This window comes from Capra hircus, chromosome 15 (assembly GCF_001704415.2).
Source record: "Capra hircus breed San Clemente chromosome 15, ASM170441v1, whole genome shotgun sequence".
NCBI classification, from domain to species: domain Eukaryota; kingdom Metazoa; phylum Chordata; class Mammalia; order Artiodactyla; family Bovidae; genus Capra; species Capra hircus.
In genome coordinates, this window is record NC_030822.1 from 66713780 (window position 1) to 66738569 (window position 24790).

At 42.5% G+C, this 24790-nt stretch overlaps 1 protein-coding gene across 4 annotated transcripts in view; it reads left to right on the forward strand.

The window, feature by feature from the left end:
- The window catches only part of AMOTL1 (angiomotin like 1), a 202163-nt gene that overhangs the window by 92182 nt on the left and 85191 nt on the right, over window positions 1–24790 (forward strand). For all 4 annotated transcript variants that reach the window (XM_018059853.1, XM_018059852.1, XM_018059854.1 and 1 more), the window contains one exon: window positions 19796–19942. In XM_018059853.1, the coding sequence (XP_017915342.1) occupies window positions 19796–19942 (147 nt within the window). The remainder of the gene's footprint in view (window positions 1–19795; window positions 19943–24790) is intronic.

Consider the following 24790-nt stretch of genomic DNA (forward strand, 5'->3'; position numbering starts at 1 on the left):
TCATTAGTATCATTTTTTAAGATTCAGCATATAAGTGTATGATATTTATCTTTGTCTGACTTACTTTACCTTGGTATTACAGTCTCTAGGTCCATGGTGTTGCTGCAGTTAACACTATTTCATTCTTTTTTTATGGCTGAGTAACATTCCATTGTCCCTGGAGAAGGAAATGGCAACCCACTCCAGTATTCTTGCCTGGAGAATTCTATGGACAGAGGAGCCTGGCAGGCTACAGTTCATAGGGTTGCAGAGTCAGACACGACTGAGCAACTGACACATACAACATTTCATTGTGTGTGTGTGTGTGTGTGTGTGTGTGTGTGTATATATATATATATGCACATCTTCTTTATCCATTCATCTGTTGATGAACATTTAGGTTGCTTGCATGTCTTGGCTTTTGTAATAGTTCTACAGTAAACATTCGAATACGTGTATCTTTTGAATTATGGTTTTCTCTGGATGTATGCCCAGTAGTGGGATGCTGGATCATATGATAGCTCTATTTTTAGATGAGGAACCTCCAAACTGGTCTCCATAGTGGCTTCACCAGTTTACTTTCCCAGCAACCGTATAGGAGGGTTTCCTTTTCTGCACACCTCTAACATTTATTATTTGTAGACTTTTTGATGATGGCCATTCTGATTGGTGTGAGGTGATACCCCATTGTCATTTTGATTTCCTTTTCTCCAATAATTAGTGATGTTGAGCATCTTTTCATGTGTCTTTTGGCCATCTCTGTTTTTTCTTTGGAGAAATGTCTATGATATGGTTTCATAATGCACATTGCAACTACCTTTAGAGAATTATCACTTGCTGTGTTTTGGTATAGTTTCAAAGAATAGTCACAAATATATGAGAAGGGTATTAAAATACTTTTTCCACCTGTGTGTTTGAATGAGGCCAGATTTTCTTCATCTACTTCACCTAAAAATTGTGTAGCAGTAGATTGACAGCAGAGGCAAATGTTAAAGTACAGCTGTCTTCTGTTCAGCCAAACATTAAAGAAATCTGCAAAATTATAAAACAATACCATTCTACTTACTGCTTTTTGTTTTAGAATTGAGTGTTCCTAATGTGTAACATACTGGGTTTATTGGTTTTAAATGGTTGACATATATTTTATTAACATAAATTTTAATGTTTTTCAGTTTTAGTTTCTAATGCAGTAAGTATGGATAGATTTGACCTCTGGAAACAAAAACTTATGGGTCCTCAATAATTTTTAAAAATTTAAAGGAGAGCACTTTTTTCCTTTTTGAGTGGCAAAGACTATAGATTCTGGAGCCAGACCAGCTGGGCTTTTTTGCCATTTACTAGTTATGTAAGTTTTTAGCAAGTTATTCTCTGTGCCTTAGTTTCCTTATTTGACAAATGAAGATAAGCCTCATAAAGCGATTGGGAGGACTAAATGAGTTCATGTGAGTTACTCAATGCCCTTCACGTAGGAAATTGTCAGTAGTGTTTGGTTACTTCCATTTCCCTCTTTCCAAGACATGTAGTTCATTTGCCTCCAGGAAATTGTATTTTGCAGCATGTTTCCCTCTGTTCTAGTATAAACTGGGAGTTCTTATTACAAAACATAAATAGACTCACAGACCTAGAGAGTGAACTTATGGTTACCAGAGGGTAAGGGTCGGGGGAAGGGATAATTAGGGAGTTTGGGACCAACATGTACACTTGCTCTATTTAAAATGGATAACCAACAAGGGCCTACTGTGTAGCACAGGGAACTCTGCTCAATGTTATATGGCAGCCTGGATGGGAGGGGAGTTTGGGGGAGAATGGATATGTGTATGTGTATGGCTGAGTCCCTCTGTTGTCCACCTGAAATTATCACAACATTGTTAATCAGCTATGCTCCAATACAAAACTAGAAGTTTGATAAGTCATCAGATGTGAATTAAGGGAAATTGAACAGCAGAAATAAAAGCAATGTCACAGACCTTAAAAAGTAAATAGTGTTTTTTCTACTGGCGTTATTGTGTGTGAACTTCATGAATTCAGTATGTGTGCATTCTTCTTGACCTAGCTCTGTAGCTCTTGACAGATTCTTTGAAAGGTGTTGTCGGTGATCCTAAACATGCAGGTGAAAGAGAGGAAGGAGGTAAGCGTGGCCCAGTAGATCCAGTGTGTGTGCCCTGAGAGGGATGTGGGACTCTATCCCTGCTCACTGCTTGTTCCACGCCACCATCCAGCGGCTTGCATTGTTACGTTTCTGTACCGGTGAGCAGTCCTCCACTTTGTACAGCTGTCTCTCACAAGCTCATATTTGTCACAAGCCTCGTACTGGGCACTCTTTTACCCTGACAGATACTCAGCGGCATAGATCTTTGTGGAATATGTAGATGAGTTGTTTAGTTGCCAAGTTGTGTCTGACTCTTTGTGATCCCAGGGACTGCAGCCCGCCAGGCTCCTCTGTCCATAGAATTTTCCAGGCAAGAATACTGGAGCGGGTAGCCGTTTCCTTCTCCAGGGGGGTCTTCCCGACCCAGGGGCTGAAGCTGCCTCTCCTGCATTGGCAGGCGGGTTATGTACCACTGCGCCAACAGGGAAGCCCGTACATAAGGAGATGAGTGAATTAGTGATTCCGCACGGTGCTGCTAATCCAACTCACAGACCCGCGAGCTTTTGTAACTCATAGCAGTTGTAAGAAACCCAGATACTATCACAGATACCTACGTGTGTTAAAATATCATTTAAATTCTGTGGTGTGCTTTGGAACAGTCCAAGTTGAGTTTGCATCTTAACCTTAAGGCTCTGAGCTTTGTGACTCAGAGTGTCATTCCTGTTTTTGTTTAGGTAAAAAGGAGATAATGAAACCTAATTCTCTGGGATGTGAGAATTATCTGAGGTAATGTTTGTACCATATCGTGCTCAATAATGTTACTTTCTCTGCCTTGCTTCCCTGTAATTAGATAGCTGCTTGTCATGTTTGGCTTGGTGACAAATAGTTGGCCATGTGATTGCTGAGTTTCAGAGGTAGACATATTTATTGTATAATATGATAGGCAGTTTCCCAGGCTTTTTTTCATCATATTGAATTAGATGTATTTTTTGTATGATTGCTTTGTTATTGTATCTTTATAACAATATTTTCGATGTAACTGAAATAGCCATATTCCATTATGCTAACCAGTCATTCAGGTTAGCAGTTATGAAATAACGGGGTACCAAAACTATCAACTTCAAATATAAATTTATTAAAAAGTAACAAATTTATGCAAAGAATTCTTCACTTTAAAGGAGTAAATGCAGATTAGTTGGTTCACTAATTTTAGGAAAAGTTATCACTTTTAATTGTTCATCATCATTTTGGTTCATAAATCTAACACGTTTTGGCTTAAAACATGATTGATTTACAAAATTTCAGTTTACCACAACTTTTCAGTTCGTGTGTTGTACAAGATCTTATATGACAGGGAAGTCCAAACTTCCCAACCCTGATCTGCATTCAAATCAATTGTGAAGTGTGGCTCTCCAAAATTCATTTCTGGTCCATACTTGAGGTGATCTTGATGTTACAGGTCTGACATGGGGACTTGGAGGTGACGTTTTAAAAATGTCCCTGAGTACTTTGACGCACCACAGGTCTGGAATTCATTGTTAAAGTGGAGACACTATCGTGAAAATAATAGATGGCTAAATGAGAGAGGTGGGAGGGGCAGCTTCATCCTCTGCCTTGGTGTTATAGTGGTTGGCAGCAGCTTGCTCTCCTAAGCTTTTATAAGTAATAACACAAACCTGCTTATATATATTGGCATTTATGCAGGCATATAGGGAGAGAAGGAAGCTTTCTCTGAGCCTTTTCCCAGTGTTCACAAGCAAGGACATTTCATTAAAACTCCTCTAATACTGAAATCAGGCAGGAAAAGAGGACTTAGAATCAAGTGTGCACTTTGCTGTATACCTGAATCATTGTAAATTAACTAGACTTCAGTTAAAAAAAGAATTAAGTATACATTACAATCCCAGTCCTGGGTATATATCCAAAAATAACCCCAAGAATACGAATTCAAAAAGATCCCAGTGTTCATAGCAGCATTTTTTACAGTTGCCAGGATATGGAAGCAACCTAAGTGTCCAACAACAGAGGAATGGGTAAGGAAGATGTGATATATATACACAATGGAATACTACTCAACCATAAAAAGGAGTGATATTTTGTTATTTGCACTAACGTGGATGGAGTTGGAGGGCAAGACATACAGAGAAAGGCAAGCGCTATATGATATCACTTATATATGAAATCTAAAAAATACCCCAAACTAGTGAATATAACAAAAATGAGCAGACTCACAGATCCAGAGAAACCTGACCAGTGGTTACCAGCGGGAAGAGAGGGAAGCAGGGGGAAGGTCAATATAGGGGAGAGGATTAAGAGATACAAATTATTATGATTAAAATAAGCTCCAGGGATATACTTAGCTTACATAGCCAATATCTTATTATAACTAAAAATGGAGTATAACCTATAAAATTGTGTATTACTCTATTGAACACTTGTAACATATAATATTGTACCTCAACTATAATTCGATAAATTGTGTGCACGACTGACTGATCTTTGGAAGGCAGGAGTGCTTAGTAAGAAGAACTTTGTTGTTGGAGGGGCTGAGGGACTCTTCTGCTGGCTGGTTTTGTGACTCTGGGCATGACTTAACCACTATGAGCCTAGTATCCTTGTCTACAAAATGGGAATAGTGTTGTGATAATTAAATACAGTAATTTTTATATCACCCTTGCACTTAATGTTGTTCAGTCACTCAGTCATGTCTGACTCTGCGACCCTGGGACTGCAGCACGCCAGGCTTCCCTGTCCTTCACCGTCTCCTAGAGCTTGCTCAAACTCATGTCCATTGAGTCAGTGATGCCATCTAACCATCTCATCCTCTTTCATCCCCTTCTCCTCCTGCCCTCAATCTTTTCCAGCATCAGGGTCTTTTCTAGTGAGTGGGCTCTTTGCATCAGGTGGCCAAAGTGTTGGAGCTTCAGCATCAGTCCTAATGAATATTCAGGGTTGATTTTCTTTAGGATTGACTGGTTTGATCTTGCAGTTTAGGAACACTCAAGAGTCTTTTGCACTTAATAGGCCCTCAATAAATGGTAGCTCCTGCTTGAATGGTTATATTCTTATTACCAAAGAGATGTTTAATTTCTTGGGGGGATATTGGCTGCTTAAATTGTGTAGTTCATTCATGAGCCGATGTTGATTTGTGAAGTTGGTGGTGAGTGTGATGAGAAGAAAGGTACTTTGCCTCTTGAGAGTCCCAGTCCCCACAAGACACTGCTGCCTGGCAGGCCTCTGGGTGTCGCTCAGCCGCAGCAACCTGCGTCCATAAGATCTGGAAAGCTGAAGGAACAGGGCCAGGCATGACTGGACTGCTCTTCTCACCACAGTGTGGGTGAGAGGGAGCCATGAGGAGCACAACTGTGCGTTTATTTTCTGTCTTGGGGTTTGTTGTAAGGCTCTTCATCCTGTTGTTTTCCTTTGCTCCCCAAGCATTAAGTACTTGCTGTCTGCATACAGTGATAGAAACACGTTTGAAGCTTATGTGCTGGTGATAATTTTTCTTCCTCAGCGGGAACAAAATGTGAGCCAGGGTACCTGAAAGAATCCCTTTGTGGTCCTGAAATAAGCAAATACATATGTTTAAAGATGATTTAAATTTCAGTCATTCAATTTATATAGGACTTATTTATTGAAACTGATCTGAGTAAATGATTTCTAGAGACAGATCTGTCATACAGCGTAGTGCCTAGAGCTGACAGTACTGTATTGTGATGTGAAAAGCTGCTAAGAGGATGGGTCTAATGTAAGATCTTACCACACACACATGCACACATCACTCTCGCACCAAACAACAGAGATGGTGAGAGAAAACTTTGGGAGGTCATGGATATGTCCGTGACCTTGATGGTGGTGATGATTTCATGGTATATTATCCCCAAACTCATCGAGTTGCATACATTAAACATGTATAGCTTTTTACATGTTTATAACACCTTAATAAAATGGTTTTAATAAAACACATGAGGAAAAGATCTCTGAAGTCTAGGTACTTCTAGTTTTAAGTAAGTTAAACAGCAAATACATCAATGTGAAATATGAATTATAATATTATGTGCATTTGAGTCAAGATATTTGCATAGTCTTTGGATTTGATATTAAAATTCAAATTTAGGACTTCCCTTGTGGTCCACTGGTTAAGAATCTACCTGCCAATGCAAGGGACACAGGTTCGATCCCTGGTCGGGGAAGATGCCACATGTTAAGAGGCAGCTAAGCCTGTGGACCACAGCTACTGAAGGCCAAGCTCTAGAGCCCGAGAGCTGCAACTACTGATGCCCTTGCACCCTAGAGCCTGCGCTCAGAGACAAGAGAAGCCACTGCAATGAGAAGCCAAGCACCTCTACTGCAGAGTAGCCCCCTGCCAGCCACAGCTAGAGATTCCATATGCAGCAGTGAAGATCCAGCTTAGACAAAAAGAAAAAACCTCATTTAAAAAATGATTTCCTCTTGGTAGGTAAAGTTCTTTTATCATGGACTGTCTCATTGTGAATCTAGGTGGTAGGACTGGGATGATTCCTTTTTTGTTTGTGTGTTTTAATGGCGCATGGTTGGATACCCTCAGAGGTCTCCTGACTTTGCACCAGCTCTCAGACCTGTGGGAAGGAAGCAGAAATCAAGGGCTGCATTGAGAACACAATCCCAGGGCTCCCAGGGTGGCGCAGTGGTAAAAGAATCTGCCTGCCAATATGGGAGATGCTGGAGATGCAGGTTTGATTTTTGTTTCGGGAAGATGCACTGGAGAAGAAAATGGCAATCCACTCCAGTATTCTGGCTTGGAGAATCCCCATGGACAGAGGAGCCTGGTGGGGCTGCAGTCCATGGGGTCACAGAGTTGGACATGACTGAGCGACTAAGCGTGCACACACACGTGCCTGTAATTAACCTGTTTTAGCACTAGATGGCTATCTTTTTTTTTTTCCCCAGTAGCTTTTACCAAGCCTTGGTTCCTGAGCAGTTTGAAAGAGACAACTCACCTTTGAGTTAAGCTCTGTAGAATTGAGAATATGTTTGTAATTGGTTATTTTTACATGTACCTTAATTCCATTAATATATGTTTATTGAGTATCCCTGGTAGTTCAGATGGTAAAGAATCAGCCTGCAATGCAAGACGCTCGGGTTCGATCCCTGGGTCAAGAAGATCCTCTGGAGAAGGGAATGGCTGCCCACTCCAGTATTCTTACCTGGAAGATTCCATGAACTGAAGAGCCTGGCGGGCTATATAGTTCACAGGCTTGTAGAGTTGTACCCGACTGAGTGACTAACATTTTTCCTTTTCTTTCCTTTTTCATTGAGTATCCATTACATGCTAGAGACTGCTACGTTCACTTATCGTGAGTGTGTGCAGATGAGTCATTGATCCCATAAATATGTATTGAGCACTTACTTTGGTCTTATTCCTGCTAGAAATTGGAGATACAGAGATGAATAAGACATGGCCTCTGCTGTTAATCAATTATAAGTTATTAGGGGGATGGACTAAAAAAATTAAATGCACAGGGAATTTAATATGTTGTGGCATAAGCGTGCATGAACTGTGATGGGAACGTAAGTGAGTGGCATGTAAAAAATTGGGAGAGGAGGGGTAGAGGACTTCCTGGAGGAAGTGGCACTAGAGGAGGACTTCCAGAGACATTGGGATAGTCAGGGTGTATATTGTAGTGTTTAGTGTGTGCTGAAGTTAGAGCTTCCTTGACTCAACTCATACAGGGAGAAAGTCCCTCCAGATGGAGAAAACTCTGGAGGAACTGCAAGTATTACTCTAGGTTTTGTGCAAAGGATATTTGGATTAATAGACACGAGATTGTGCTAAGTCGTGTAGTACTTTAGTTATTAACAGTGTTATTTTCCTAGAATAGGTGTCAGAACAATTAATTTTTTTAATAAGTTAGATATCAGAAGTTCTCTTTTAAAAATTTATTGAAATTTAGTTAATTTGCGATGTGTTAGTTTCAGGTGTATAGCAAAGCGATTCAGTTATACATATATGTATAAATGTATTATTTCTTTCCGTTCTCTTCCATTATAGATTATTACAAGGTACTGAGTATAGTTCCGTGTGCTATACAGTAGGTCTTTGTTGTTTATTTATTTTATATATAGTAGTGTGTATATTTTAATCCCAAACTCTTAATTTATCCCTTTTCTCCTTCCCCTCGGATAAGTGTTGTTTGTTTTCTATTGTCTGTGAGTCTTTTTGTGTTTTGTAAATAAGTTCATTTGTATATATTTTTTAGATGCCACCTATGAGTGGTATCATATGATATATGTCTATCAGAAGTTCTTGATGGAAGTTGCAAAAAGTAAGTTTGGCTAACTTAAGCAGTTTGTTGTCATCGCTCAGTCGTGTCTGACTCTTTACAATCCCATGGACTGCGGCATGCCAGGCTTCCCTGTTCTTTATCATCTCCCAGAACTTGGTCAAACTCATGTCTATTGAGTCAGTGATGCCATCCAACCATCTCGTCCTCTGTCGTCCCCTTCTCCTCCTGCCTTCAGTCTTTCCCAGCATCAGGGTCTTTTCTAATGTCAGCACTTTGCATCAGGTGGCCAACTTAAGCAATAGAAGAATTTATTGGAAGTACCTTGGGCAGCTCACATATTAATGGAAAGGCTCAGAAAATGAACAGTATATCTTTAGGTGAAGATATACTGGGAAGCCAGGCAGGGCTAGACTACTTGTCTTGTGATGATGGCGGTCACCATAGACACCACTGCTGCTCTTAAACTCTTGGGGGTTCTGTTACCATAGACACGTTAGCAACACCCTTTGTTTTTGTGTCATTTCCTCGAGATTCAGAATCTTTGGTTGGAATATCAGTTGACTAGGCCTAGGTCCTTCTAACTGCTAGAACAGAGAGGGGACCTTTTGGTTTCTGTAACAGGAGATGGACTCAGCCCCAAGGCTTACACAGTGAATTCAGAGTTCTCCAACACTATTTAATTTAGTATTTAATTAGAGGTGATTGCACAGAGTCGGACACGACTGAAGCGACTTAGCAGCAGCAGCAGCAGCAGCAGCCTACCAGGAATATGATAGGTAATAGTTGAAAGTTGAACCACGTAATTCTAAATTATTTTCCATTTCTATAGTGTTTATAATGCACTAGGGCTTTTATTTATTTATTTTTATTGAAGTACAGTTTATTTACAATGTTGTGTTAGTTTCTGGTGTACAGCAAAGTGATTCAGTTATAGATACACACACATATATATATTATCATATTATTTTCAATCATGGTTTATTTTTAATACTTATTTAATTGGCTATGCCTTATTTGCACATGTGGGATCTTCACTGTGGCATGCAAACTCTTAGTTGGGGCATGTGGGATCTAGTTCCCTGACCAGGGATTGAACCCTGGCCCCTTGCATTGGGATCATGGAGTGTTAACTGCTGGACCACTAGGGAAGTCCCTCGATTATGGCTTATTAAAGGATATTGAATATAGTTCCCTGTACAGTAGGATCTTCTAGTTTATCTGTTTCATATTTAGTAGTGTGTATCTGCTAATCCCAAACAATTCCTCCTCCCATCCTGTTTCCCCTTTGGTAACCATAAGTTCGTTTTTTATGTCTGTGAGTCTTTCTGTTCATTTGTATCATGTTTTAGATTCTGCATGGAAGTGATGCCACTTGGTATTTGCCTTTCTCTTTCTGACTTCCTTCAGTATAATAATCTCTAGGTCCATCCACGCTGCTGCAAGTGGCATTCTCTTCTTTTTTATGGGTCAGTAATATTCCATTATGCATCACATCTTCTCTATCCTTTCCTCTGCTCACGGACGTTTAGGTTGCCTCCGTGTCTTGACTGGTATAAGTTGTGCTGCTGTGAACATTGGGGTGCAGGTATCTTTTTGAATTTTCTAGGTATATGCCAAGGGGTGGGATTGCTGGATCCTGTGATAACTTTATTGGATTTTGAAAACCTCCCTTAAATACTGGATTCTGGATCTGTAGATACAGCTTCGTCGTGCTCCCTACCCATACTTAAGCGCCAGTGAACTCCCTATCGCTTAAAGTGCCCAGGCATCTCGGTGAGTCAGTCCCTGTGCCTCACCTTTACCTCACTGGGCTCATCTTTCCTCACTAGCACCCTCTCCTCACCCTGAATTGGATTAACAGCCTCCTCCTTTTTTCCACTTAGGAAAAAAGCTTAGGAGTCTCTTTCTCCTGATCATTTCAGCTCCCAACTCACCTCCATCAATCAACAGGTAGGAAGGAATTACTCCTGAGTTTCCAAAACTTTGTGTCCCTGTAATAGGGCACTTACTCTGCAGTGAAACTTGGATCGCTGTGTGCACCTTGTCTCCAGTACCAAATCATAACATCCTAAGGCCAAGGACAGTCTTACTCATTTCTTTGTTATTTATAGCTCCCAGCACAGTGCCTTGTTGAACTCAGCTGTTGCTTTAAAGGTTAAGCATACATTCGCATTTTGGTTCACACTGATAATATCTCAGAGATATTTTTAAATAAGCATTACAGAGTTATACTTCACACAACTTTAGAGAAAGTTATTCATCACAAATTCCACCTTGAGAGAGTCTAAATTAAATAAGTATATTTACTGTACATGTACTTTATGATGGTCCAAGGATTCAAATTCAAGTTCAGTGCCGAGGATGACCATACCCGGTAGGGACTGGGAAGTTTGGAAACCTTCCCCGCTCCCACCCTCTTCCCAACCCTACCTTAGGTTTCACAAACTGGTTCCTTGGGGGAAAGTAAGTGAGAAGGCCTCTTCAGGTGTGTGCCTTCAGTTTTGTGTTGGAGATTCCTGTTACCTTTTACAATGCATGCAGGTATTCATAGCCTGGGTTGCTGGGACCTGTCTTCCCCCAGGCCTCAAGTTCAAAAGTGTGACTTGGCTACCCCAGGGAGGGAGCTTGGCTTCACATGAGGGCCTGTGAACAGACCAGCCCTTATTTTTCTGGTACTGGCCGTGGGGTCTCCAGATTGCTCCTAAGACGACGTTTCTAGGGCATCTGTCTCCTGGAGTGGAGTATTCAGCTCCCCAGGGAAACCTCCAGTCCTGCCAGGATCGGAAGGCTTGATTGCTTACATTTGACTTTGAGGACGCTGGCATACTCAGTAAATTCCTCAGCTCTTTGAAAAGGAAGGTGGAGGCCGCAGAATTGTTCTGTTGCCTGTGGTTAAAATCTCTGTTATAAAGTTAGAGGAGGTTATTCTCATCTCGTCGGTAAAGTTGTTTTTGAAGGCATTAGGTGGTTTTGGCTTATGTGGGCCTGGCCGAAAGTCTTGCACTTGGGTGCAATGACACCTGGGAGGTTTTTTGTTTTTTGTTTTTTTTTGCAGTGAGTGAAGGCTTTGAGGAACCTGGCCTGCAGACCCCAGAGCATCACTGCCAGCTACAGTGGGGATAGTGAGTGCTTCCTCCTCTTAGGGGACTGAGAGGGCCTGGGAGTCATCGGGAACTCTCAGAGACCCACTTTGGAAGGACCTCTTTAAACTTGGCAGTGACTGCATCCCAGAGGATATGCCAAGTCTCTCCATCAGTCAGCAAGGAGGGAGTAAGAGAACACAGGCCGTAGACAGAAAGGAGCAAGGACTCGGATAGTGCCCAGCTCCAGGCTTTCCAGGACACTGGCCCCAGCCTATAGGTATTTTTAAAATTTTATTGAAGTATAGCTGATTTGCAGTACTGTGTTTAATTTCTGCAGTTATGACAAAGTGACTCGATTCTACATATGTATATTCTTCATTATGGTTTTATCATAGGATGTTAAGTGTAGTTCGCTGTGTTATACAGTAGGATCTTGTTTATCCATCCTATATATATAGTTTGCATCTGTTAATCCCAAACTCCCAGTCCTTCCCCCATCTCTCCCCCACCCTTGGTAACCACAAGTCTGTTCTGTGTATCTGTGAGTCTGTTTTTGTTCATTTGTGTCATATGCAGATTCCACATGTAACTGGTATCATTTGGTGTTTATCTTTCTGACTTACTTGCTTAGTCTGATAATCTTTAGGTCCATCCATGTTGCAGCAAATGGCAGTATTTCATTCTTTTTAATGACTTAATAAATCTCCATTATTTACACGCACACGCACATATATGCTTGCATGGTTAGTTACTTCAGTTGTGTCCGATTCTTTGCATCCCTATGGACTGTAGCCTGCCAGATTCTTCAGGCAAGAATACTGGAGTGGGTTGCCGTGCCCTCTTCCAGGGGATCTTCCCAACCCAGGGATCAGACTCACATCTCCTGTATTGCAGGTGGATTCTTTACTGCTGAGCCACCGGGAAAGCCCCATATGTACATATATAATCACATCTTCTTTAGCCATTCATCTGTGGATGGATATTTAGGCTATTTCCATCTCTTGGCAATTGTAAATAATGCTGTAATGAACATTGGGGTACATGTCTCTTTTTGAATTACAGCTTTGCATGGATATGTGCCCAGGAGTGGGATTGCTGGATGCACCAGCCTGTGTTAAATGACTACTGCAAACTGCTGGACAGTTCAAGTGCTCAGTTGTGCACTTTCGATCATAATTGCCGTGGCTGTTGGGGGCAGGCAGGCCATTGTAGGGGGAGGTGTTCTAGAGGGAGTAACCTGAAGAGGTAGGGGTGAACTTTAGAGGACCTCAGGAAGGGAGTGTGAAACTGGGCCTTGGAGAGTGAAGGTGGCGTGTCCATGGGATGCTTGAACGCTCAGGGGACCGGCGAGACTGGTGACAGCTAAAGGAAGGGTCTGAATGTAGTGGCCTTGAAAACCAAGCAGAGTTTGAACTTGAAGCTATAGCCGAAATGGTTATGTATAGGGGGATTGACAAGCTGGCAGTGCAGTTTAATTAAGGACGGGTGATTCCCAGCTGTGTGTCCTCTGCTGTCTACACCTGAAGGAGGCTCCCGAGCCTGTTACGTTGGTCTGTTTGTGGATTCTGGATCTGGTCTTAGGGAACAAACTAGTTAACGGTGAAGGCGAAGCTGGTGAGCAGGTGACCAGGGTTCTTGTGCCTCTCGCTTCCACCAGGAAACTCACTTCATTTTTCCCTTGATTCATTTCCCCTCAACAAGGAGGCCTTTGTCATCACTACTATGGAGTGAGGCAGAAAAAAGCCTCGTTGGTTCTGTGTCGCGTTGCCTAAAGGCCTCTGGACATTTACAAAGAAAGTAAGAGTGTAGAACCATAATGGGAAGGAAGTTTTCTGTGCTTTAGAAGCTAGCCGGAAGCAGTCATGCTCATAGAGAAGCAAAGGGTTCTTCTTGTTGACAAATGACATACAGTTTTTGCAAAGAGAAAGAAACTATTCTGGGTGAAATGGGTCATCATCAATCAAGGCAGAAAGGTTGAACCCTCAAACTGGACTTGCAGAATTTCACCCTCTGTGGACTGCAACACAAACAGATGTCTGGTTTTCCTTCAGGTGGGGGCCCCTGCCCAGAGGGAGACCCTGAGCTTGTTTTCTGTTGCTCCTGCCACTTTCCCCATGCAGACCAAAGCTGTGCCCTTGGTGGTCCTTAGATGAAGGTCTGGCTTGAAAACAGGTAACTGCAGTTTACTGAGTCAAGAGAACCTTATGTGGAGATTGACTTTTTGAAACCCTAGAGGCAACTCCTTGTAAAGATTACACAGACGCAGAATCCTCGCTCAGCCACTGTTATTGTTGTTCAGCTGCTCAGTTGTGTCCAACTCTTTGTGACCCCAAGGACTGTAGCATGCTAGGCTTCCCTGTCCTCCACCATCTCCCGGAGTTTGTGCAAATTCATGTCCATTGAGTCAGTGATGCTGTCTAAACATCTCATCCTCTGTCGTCCCCTTTGCCTCCTGCCCTCAATCTTTCCCAGCATCAGGGTCTTTTCCATGAGTGGGCTCTTTGCATCAGGTGGCCAAAGTATTGGAGCTCAGCTTCAGCATCAGTCCTTCCAATGAATATTCAGGTTGATTTCCTTTATTTATTTTTTTTTTAAATTTTTTTTTTAATTTTTTAAATTTTAAAATCTTTAATTCTTACATGCGTTCCCAAACATGAACCCCCCTCCCACCTCCCTCCCCACAACATCTCTCTGGGTCATCCCCATGCACCAGCCCCAAGCATGCTGCACCCTACGTCAGACATGGACTGGCGATTCAATTCTTACATGACAGTATACATGTTAGAATTCCCATTCTTCCAAATCATCCCACCCTCTCCCTCTCCCTCTGAGTCCAAAAGTCCGTTATACACATCTGTGTCTTTTTTTCCTGTCTTGCCTACAGGGTCGTCATTGCCATCTTCCTAAATTCCATATATATGTGTTAGTATACGGTATTGGTGTTTTTCTTTCTGACTTACTTCACTCTGTATAATTGGCTCCAGTTTCATCCATCTCATCAGAACTGATTCAAATGAATTCTTTTTAACGGCTGAGTAATACTCCATTGTGTATATGTACCACAGCTTTCTTATCCATTCATCTGCTGATGGACATCTAGGTTGTTTCCATGTCCTGGCTATTATAAACAGTGCTGCGATGAACATTGGGGTACATGTGTCTCTTTCAATTCTGGTTTCCTCAGTGTGTATGCCCAGCAATGGGATTGCTGGGTCATAAGGTAGTTCTATTTGCAATTTTTTAAGGAATCTCCACACTGTTCTCCATAGTGGCTGTACTAGTTTGCATTCCCACCAACAGTGTAGGAGGGTTCCCTTTTCTCCACACCCTCTCCAGCATTTATTGCTTGCAGATTTTTGGATCGCAGCCATTCTGACTGGTGTGAAGTGGTACCTCATTGTGGTTTTGATTTGCATTTCTCTAATAATGAGTGATGTTGAGCATCTTTTCATGTGTTTGTTAGCCATCCGTATGTCTTCTTTGGAGAAATGTCTATTTAGTTCTTTGGCCCATTTTTTGATTGGGTCGTTTATTGTTCTGGAATTGAGCTGCAGAAGTTGCTTGTATATTTTTGAGATTAGTTGTTTGTCAGTTGCTTCATTTGCTATTATTTTCTCCCATTCAGAAGGCTGTCTTTTCACCTTGCTTATATTTTCCTTTGTTGTGCAGAAGCTTTTAATTTTAATTAGATCCCATTTGTTTATTTTTGCTTTTATTTCCAGAATTCTGGGAGGTGGATCATAGAGGATCCTGCTGTGATTTATGTCTGAGAGTGTTTTGCCTATGTTCTCCTCTAGGAGTTTTATAGTTTCTAATCTTACATTTAGATCTTTAATCCATTTTGAGTTTATTTTTGTGTACGGTGTTAGAAAGTGATCTAGTTTCATTCTTTTACAAGTGGTTGACCAGTTTTCCCAGCACCACTTGTTAAAGAGATTGTCTTTACTCCATTGTATATTCTTGCCTCCTTTGTCAAAGATAAGGTGTCCATATGTGTGTGGATTTATCTCTGGGCTTTCTATTTTGTTCCATTGATCTATATGTCTGTCTTTGTGCCAGTACCATACTGTCTTGATGACTGTGGCTTTGTAGTAGAGCCTGAAGTCAGGCAAGTTGATTCCTCCAGTTCCATTCTTCTTTCTCAAGATTGCTTTGGCTATTCGAGCTTTTTTGTATTTCCATACAAATTCCTTTAGGATTGACTGATTTGATCTCTGCAATCCGAGGGACTCTCCAGAGACTTCGAAAGCATCTGTTCTTCCACACTCAACCTTTATGGTCCAGCTTTCATGGACGCCCCTAAACACTGCCGTGTTCCTTATGCCCTGGGCCCCAGCCAGGCCCTGCAGCACTCTCCAGGAAGGGGTGGCGTCCAGGCGTCTCCTGTGGTTTCTTGCAGTTCCTGCTCCCAGAACTGGAGAAGTGCTAACAAGGAAAACCACTGTTTCTGCTCATGACGGATGCTGACATCCAGTTTTCTGATTTCAGGGACCCTTGACCCTACTGGTTAGATTATGGACAGTGTGTTTTTACATAGGAAAACAGATGCAAATTATACGACCAGTGTTCCTAATGAAGATCCTGAACTGAACAGGAAGGGAAAGATTACGTGCTCGTGGGCCTGGGATTGGTATGTCTGTTTTTTGCCGCAGAGCCCAGGAAGCTCTTTCAGAGCCTGTGATCCGTGTTACTGTTGTTTGCCCTTGGCTTCCCAGTGAGGGAAGGGAAATAAAGTGATTCCTTTTGGGTGTGGCAGTACCTGACCCCCCGCCCCCCCGGCTCCAGGGGAGGGATCTCTGCGCTCAGTGGAGTGATGAACCCTGGGCCTGTCTGTCCGCAGGGTCTGTCCTGATCATCTTCTTGGCCAGCCTTCTCTCTCGCCCTCTAAGAGGGGCGGAGTGGGAACAGGACTCAGTGTAGGGGCTGCCGCGTCTTAAATGACTGTCGGTGAGAAACTGGGCATCCTATCCTTCAGTCTCCATAGGTGCGTGTGTTCATGCACGGGTGTGAACTGCATACTGTTTCCTAATACTGAAGCCTGTGGAAGAAATGGTGACAGGGGCACGTCTTTGATGTCCTCAGTGCTCGGCCCAGCATCCAGCGCTGCCCTCTGCACAGCGCTCTGTGGCCTGGAGCCCGGGAGCTCGCTGTCACTTGGCAGGCCGTTGGATAAGATGTGGAAAAGTGATTTATACCAGTCTGGTGGTGATAGGAGTGACTTAGTGTGGGCTTCTCCCCCCCACCCACCAATTAATTTATTTTTGAAAAAAAATTTTAACTGACGTCTAGTTGATTTACAATGTTTTAATTTCTGCTATACAGCAAAGTGATTCAGGTACATATGTACATATATACACACACACACGCATTCTTTTTTTAATCTCCTTTCTCCATGATGATTCACTACTGAATGTAGTTCCCTGTGCTGTGCAGTAGGACCTTGTTTATCCATTCTGGATGTAATAGTTTGCCTCTGCTAATCTCAACCTCCCACCCCACCCCTCCTCCGGCCCCCTCCCCCTTGCAGCCACAAGTCTGCTCTCTTTGTCTGTGACATTGTTTCTGTCCCATAGATAGGTTCATTTGGGTCTTATTTTAGATTCCGCACTTTATTGATATCATATGGTATTTGTCTTTGTCTGACTTACCTCACTTAAGATGATAATCTCTAGCTGCATCCATGTGGCTACAAATGGCATTGCTTTGTTCTTTTGATGGCTGAGTAATATTCCATTGTCTACATGTACCATGTCTTCTTTATCCAGTCATCTGTCGATGATGGACATTTAGGGTGTTTTCAGGTCTTGGCTGTTGTGAATCGTGCTGCTGTGAATACAGCAGTGCATGAGTCTTTTTGAATTCAGAGTTTTGTCTAGATACATGCCCAGAGTGGGGTTACTGGAGCGCATGGCAACTGGCATCCATGTTGAAAGCATGTATCCATACATACACACATCCCCTACACACTCCTTTATACACCCATACAATACACATGTATATTCTTAGGTATGCCTCAATTTTATTGGCAGTTTGCTCTCTGTTATCACTTATAATTTGAGGTCAATCTGATAATACAATTTGATAGTAGGGCCTGAAGTTGTAATCCGCCGGCATATGCCATTCCTGACTCAGATCTACTGTAAGAGAATACCACAATAAAAAAAAAAAGTTGAATTGGAGTGTAATTGATTTACAATGTTGTGTTTCTTTCAGGTGTACAGTAAAGTGATACAGTTGTATGCGTATATATATATATATATATAATTTTTTTCCAGATTCTTTTCCATTTAGCTTATTACAAGGTATTGGATACAGCTCCTTGTGCTGTGTAGTTTAGCTACTGTTTATCTATTTTGTATATAATATGTTGTTGTTTATCTATCTTATACACAGTGGTACGTATCTGTCGCACTCTCTTCTCCTTGCCGAAGTGTGTGGGTCCTCAGCTGCCCCTGACGCTCATCTGGTGGGGGAGGGGCTGCGGGTGCAGCAGGTGTGTTTGTGTTTGCCTGTTTCTTTGTCTGTGTACACTGTTCTCCTTCTGGCTTAGGGCTTCTCAACTGCGGCTGCATATCGGAATCATACGAAGAGCTCTATGAAATGCAGATGCCCGGGTCCTATCCTGGGACGCTGACTGCCAGGCCTGGGTGAGGCCGGGGTGCTGGCATTGGAGAGCTCCCCAGGGGATCCTCTCGGGCGGCCACGCTTGCTCCATGCGGCTCTCCAACTTTCCACCAACATTTTCCACCTGTCTGAATTAGAAGCCAGCCTAGATTTGCCTTTGGATCCAGGCCATTGACGATTTCTAATTTTAACTCTCGACTTTGAGACTTATAGATGTAGAGGGTGAGGCCCAGAAGGGGCTGAGTGTCTTTCCATGGTAGTCCCTGCGGATTGGCCAGAAAGAGAGTGCCGACGGATGCTGTCAGAGGCGCTGGAACTGTCATTTTAGGCTGATCTTTATATAGTATGTCATTCATACCCGGATTATATTCAACCTTAAGCTCTAACTCACGACTGCATTATTTATTTTAACATTGTAAGATATTCTAGTTGTCAAAACCTTTTTTTTCTCTTTTTTTCTGTAGTCTAGACATGCTTATGCTTCATGTGAAGAGAAAGATAGCTAATCACTTGGTCTGTGACCCCATAAACTGTAGCCCACTCTGTCCATGGAATACTGGAGTGGGTAGCCTTTCCCTTCTCCTGGGCATCTTCTGAACCCAGGGATCAAACCCAGGTCTCCCACGTAGTAGGCAGACTCTTTACCAACTGAGCCACCAGGAAAGCCTTTTGCTACATGTGAGCACATGTCCAAATGTCATTTCATGGGTTGAGGGAGAGAAACTCAGGAAGAGGATGAGTAAATTTCCGTCTTGTGGCCTTTCGGAATAATTAGGTGCTTTGGTCTTATGGGAAATGGATAGATAACCTTCCTAGCAAGAAATTACGAATGACCCATTTGATGTGATGGCTGAAAAACTGTATTTTTTACTAATGGGATGATCTTGGAGGCAGGGATTTTAATTTTTTAAAAAAGCATGACTCCTTCCCCAGAGTAAACTAAATTACCTTTGCCAAAAAGAGCCTTCAACTTGGTGCCCACAGGGAGAAGTCAGTGCAGAGGGGGCGGAGCCTGGACTCTCCCCTCACACTGGGTGCTCCCACTCATCACACTGAGTGCTCCCTCAGTGTTGTTTGTGGTGTATCAGCGTCATGTCATGGTACCTCATGTTCAGTGAGAGCAGGATTGAACCCAGTGTCACGTTTAATTGAAACAGGAAGACTTTTCAGCTTTGTGTGTGAAACAGACACGTGGGATCCAAAAGGCCAGTGCTGGGCAGAGGGCCAGAACCCATGACCCAGGCTCACACTGCCGCACAAGGCTCCAGAACCCCCAGAGTGGGGCCGCGCTGTGCTGGGCTACAGCCAGCCCTTGCTAACACATGGTCTGGCAAAATGACCACTCCTCTGCATCTTCAAGATGCTCCAAGAGACAGCTGCTCTTTCCGTTTTAGTTTTCCCTGTCTGGCCTCCCTGCCCCCTTCCCTTTGACTACTCCGAACCTGGTGGCTTGTCCAGCTCCACAGGGGGCTTAATGTTTGTGGGTGCTGCTACTGCTGGCCTTGGTAATGAGTTGTGTGAAACGGCCCCTGCCTTTGCTCAGTGTGTCTTGAAAATTATGATTATGACCTCACAGGTCATTGTGGTGGGTGCCAGACTTGTGATGATTCTGAATAGTTACTTTGGAATTTTATGAGTCAAAAAGACAGAGCTGCCCCTGCCAGTGGAAAGGCATGGGGGAGAATGGCTGGTGTGAGTCACATGGCGAGGAGGACTTCGTTGACACTAAGGTGTACTTTACTCTCTGCCCCCAGGTCCCCCTCCAGCCTGTTACAGCCCCAGCAGTCCCGTCCAGATTCTGGAGGACCCCAGCTACTTTTTCCCAGACTTTCAGCTCTATCCTGGGAGGCATGAAGCATCTTTGACAGTGGAGGCAAACAGTAGCATCAGAGAAAAAGTTGGTAAGTTCTTTCACTGGCACTCATTTTGGCAAAGCAGAACGATTTTATGTTTTTCACTCTTCTGAATAATTTTTTCTCTATCCTCTTTTTAAAAAGCAACATATTGGATTACTGGTTGTTTCTTTATTGGTAGGTGCCTTATTTTTAATGTTTGCTATTAACATTGTGTGTGCGTGCATGCTAAGTTGCTTCAGCAGTGTCCAACTCTTTGCAACCTTATGGACTGTAGCTGGCCAGGCTCCTCTGCCCTTGAGATTCTTCAGGCAAGAATACTGGAGTGGGTTGCCATGCCCTCTTCCAGGGGATCTTGCTGACCCAGGGATGGAAGCTCTGTCTCCTGTGGCTCTTTCATTGCAGGTGGATTCTTTGCCACTGGTGTTAATAGACTATTTATTATAATACCTGACTCACTCAACAGAGAGAGTTCCTGAGTATGTAGGAACTTCCGAATTATAGCATTGAGTGCCTAATTTTTCTCTTAATTTCTAAATGTTTTTGTACTCTTTCCTGGAATCTTTCATTTCTTTTTTCTTCTCTGCTTTCATTTATACCTCTTTTTGCAGGTAATTCAGAAATTCAGAGTAATTCTAAACTATATTTGGAAAGGAACCGCTTGCTTTGTACAAATTTCCTGCCTATTTTTAAGGGTTTATGAGATTGGTTACACCATGAAGGACTCTTCAAAACCACATTAAAGAAGGATCTTAAGGTTCTTGCCAGATGTGCTCATGAAAAGGAGATTCAGTAGTTTCTGGGTCTAATGAGACCCCATTCCTTTTATTATTCATCCAAAAAATCATTTTCCTTTGGAAATACGTTTTTATTTAAATTTTTATCCATTTTGTTTTAAAGTGTTGATTTTTTTATTTGAATTTGCTTGTTCATCAAACCCTGAGGGTAAGAACTGTCTTCTTTACTCTCCTATCCCAGCACTTGTCAGAATGCCTGAATATCACATTAGTTGGTATTTGTGGAGTGAGTGATGGCTCAACTCAACCCACGCTGTTAATTGCTTTCCTAGGATTGTGCATTGCTTAGTACAGTTACTCAGCAGTTCATCTTGGGTGAACTTTCAATGGTCTGTTTTTGTTGTTGCGAAGTTCTAATTGTTGAAGTTCAGGTTTATATCTCAGTTACTGTGCACATTCTCTGAAAATGAGCAGTAAGTTTGAATTTATTCCACATACCATCCTGTGAAGTAGATATGAAGCCTGACCTCAGAAGAGAGAGAGATTCAGAGAAGCCAAGTAATTGCCTGAGCTCACGAAGGGTAGATCAGAGGTGAGCTTCAGAAACCAGTCTGTAGAGTTTTTACTCAGCAATCCTTTCTTGTTTTTTAAACCATTTTTTTTAACTGAAGTATAGTTAATTTACAATACTGTGCTAATTTCAAGTGTATAGTGAAGTGATTCAGTTATATCTATATATCTGTATATGTCGATTATTTTTCAGATTTGTTTCCATTATAGATTATTCAGTTCAGTATCAGTTCAGTCGCTCAGTTGTGTCGACTCTTTGCGAGCCCATGAATTGCAGCACGCCAGGCCTCCCTGTCCATCACCAACTCCCGGAGTTCACTCAGACTTACATCCATCGAGTCGGTGATGCCATCCAGCCATCTCATCCTCAGTCGTCCCCTTCTTCTCCTGCCCCCAATCCCTCCCAGCGTCAGAGTCTTTTCCAATGAGTCAACTCTTCACATGAGGTGGCCAAAGTACTGGAGTTTCAGCTTTAGCATCATTCCTTCCAAAGAAATCCCAGGGCTGATCTCCTTCAGAATGGACTGGTTGGATCTCCTTGCAGTCCAAGGGACTTTCAAGAGTCTTCTCCAGCACCACAATTCAAAAGCATCAATTCTTTGGCGCTCAGCTTTCTTCACAGTCCAACTCTTACATCCATACATGACCACAGGAAAAACCATAGCCTTGACTTGACCGACCTTAGTCGGCAAAGTAATGTCTCTGCTTTTGAATGTACTGTCAAGGTTGGTCATAACTTTTCCTCCAAGGAGTAAGCGTCTTTTAATTTCATGGCTGCAGTCACCATCTGCAGTGATTTTGGAGCCCCAAAAAATAAAGTCTGTTACTGTTTCCCCATCTATTTCCCATGAAGTGATGGGACCGGATGCCATGATCTTTGTTTTCTGAATGTTGAGCTTTAAGCCAACTTTTTCACTCTCCACTTTCACTTTCATCAAGAGGCTTTTTAGTTCCTCTTCACTCTCTGCCATACGGGTGTTGTCATCTGCATATCTGAGGTCATTGATATTTCTCCCGGCAATCTTGATTCCAGCTTGTGTTTCTTCCAGTCCAGCGTTTCTCATGATGTACTCTGCATATAAGTTAAATAAGCAGGGTGACAATATACAGCTTAACGTACTCCTTTTCCTATTTGGAACCAGTCTGTTGTTCCATGTCCAGTTCTAACTGTTGCTTCCTGACCTGCATACAGATTTCTCAAGAGGCAGGTCAGGTGGTCTGGTATTCCCATCTCTTTCAGAATTTTCCACAGTTTATTGTGATCCACACAGACGAAGGCTTTAGCATAGTCAATAAAGCAGAAATAGATGTTTTTCTGGAACTCTTTTGCTTTTTCCATGATCCAGCTTATGTTGGCAATTTGACCTCTGGTTCCTCTGCCTTTTCTAAAACCAGCTTGAACATCTGGAAGTTCATGGTTCACATATTGCTGAAGCCTGGCTTGGAGAATTTTGAGCATTACTTTACTAGTGTGTGAGATGAGTGCAATTGTGCGGTAGTCTGAGCATTCTTTGGCATTGCCTTTCTTTGGGATTGGAATGAAAACTGACCTTTTCCAGTCCTGTGGCCACTGCTGAGTTTTCCAAATTTGCTGGCATATTGAGTGCAGCACTTTCACAGCATCATCTTTCAGAATTTGAAATAGCTCTACTGGAATTCCATCACCTCCACTAGCTTTGTTCGTAGTGATGCTTTCTAAGGCCCACTTGACTTCACATTCCAGGATGTCTGGCTCTAGATGAGTGATCACACCATCGTGATTATCCGAGTAGTGAAGGTCTTTTGTACAGTTCTTCTGTGTATTCTTGCCATCTCTTCTTAATATCTTCTGCTTCTGTTAGGTCCATACCATTTCTGTCCTTTATTGAGCCCATCTTTGCATGAAATGTTCCCTTGGTATCTCTAGTTTTCTTGAAGAGATCTCTAGTCTTTCCCATTCTGTTGTTTTCCTCTATTTCTCTGCATTGATCGCTGAAGAAGGCTTTCTTATCTCTTCTTGCTGTTCTTTGGAACTTTGCATTCATATGCTTATATCTTTCCTTTTCTCCTTGGCTTTTCACTTCTCTTCTTTTCATAGCTATAGATTATTACAAGATATCAAATATAGTTCCCTGTGCTATGCAGTAGGTCCTTGTTGGTTACTGATTTCATTATGAAAAGTGGAAGTGAAAGTAAAGTCACTCGGTTGTGTCCGACTCTTTGCAACCCCATGGACGGTAGCCTACCAGATTCTGCGGTCCATGGGATTTTCCAGGCAAGAATACTGGAGTGGGCTGCCATTTCCTTCTGCAGGGGATCTTCCCAACTCAGGGATCGTACCCGGGTCTCCTGCATTGCAGACAGACGCTTTACCATCTGAGTCACTATAGTACTGTGTATATGTTAATCGCAAACTTCTAAGATATCTCCCACCCTCCATCAGTTCTTTCCTGAATGCCTTTTGTGTATCGTGGTAGTGTTGTAGACAGTGGGTTCACAGCACGTGTTAAGATAAGGCTGTCTGTTCCCTGGTGCTAGAGAATTCTAGTAGAAGACAGGTAATAAATACACTGTTAATTGAAAGAGAAGGCCAGTGACAAGACCAGATGTTAGGCTGTTCAGGACATTTAGCAACTGGTTAGGGGAGCTGGCGGAGAAGGCAGTGGCACCCCGCTCCAGTACTCTTGCCTAGAAAATCCCATGGACAGAGGAGCCTGGTAGGCTGCAGTCCATGGGGTCGCCAAGAGTCGACACGACTGAGCAACTTCACTTTCACTTTTCACTTTCATGCATTGGAGAAGGAAATGGCAACCCAGTGTTCTTGCCTGGAGAATCCCAGGGACGGGGGAGCCTGGTGGGCTGCTGTCTATGGGGTCGCACAGAGTCGGACACGACTGAAGCGACTTAGCAGCAGCAGCAGCAGTAGGGGAGCTGGAACCCGGGGAATGGTTGAGATCATAGAAGCTGGGGCTGCAGTCTTTGCTGTTACAGAGACACCCAAAATGTCATCTACTGTCACCTTTTCTCATATTTTAATACCGAAAAGTATAAGAGGAATGTAGTCCTTGATAGCAGCCCCTGCTAAAAGAAGGTAGTAAACTCAGTTTATGTGTATCTAGGTATATACACATATATATGTGTGAGTATGTGTGTATTTATATATCTTGTAAGAGTATCGCAACCACCTTCATTTTTTTTCTTATTTTACTATAAACTGAAAACCTAGCTTGGCACTTGATTAAATGTAGGGAGCAAAGGGGACTTCCCTGGCAGTTCAGTGGTTCCGACTCCATGCTTCCAATGCAGGGGACGTGGATTTGACCGCTGGTTGGGGACCTAAGATCCCACATGCCATGTGGTGTGGCCAAATACATAGATAAATAAATTAATGAAGTATCTCTACAATTCAACAATTTTTAAAAAAAAACTTTTTTAAAAAAATGGAGGGAGCAAAGGAAACAAACGGGACAAAATTGTATCTGCACTTTGTATCTGGATGACTCTTTGGTCATAGATGAGGATGCCATTTATCAGAAAAAAGGCAACTTTGGGGAAGGGAGATGGTTTGGGGGGAAATAATGTGTCCTTCGTATATATAAAAACACAGAAC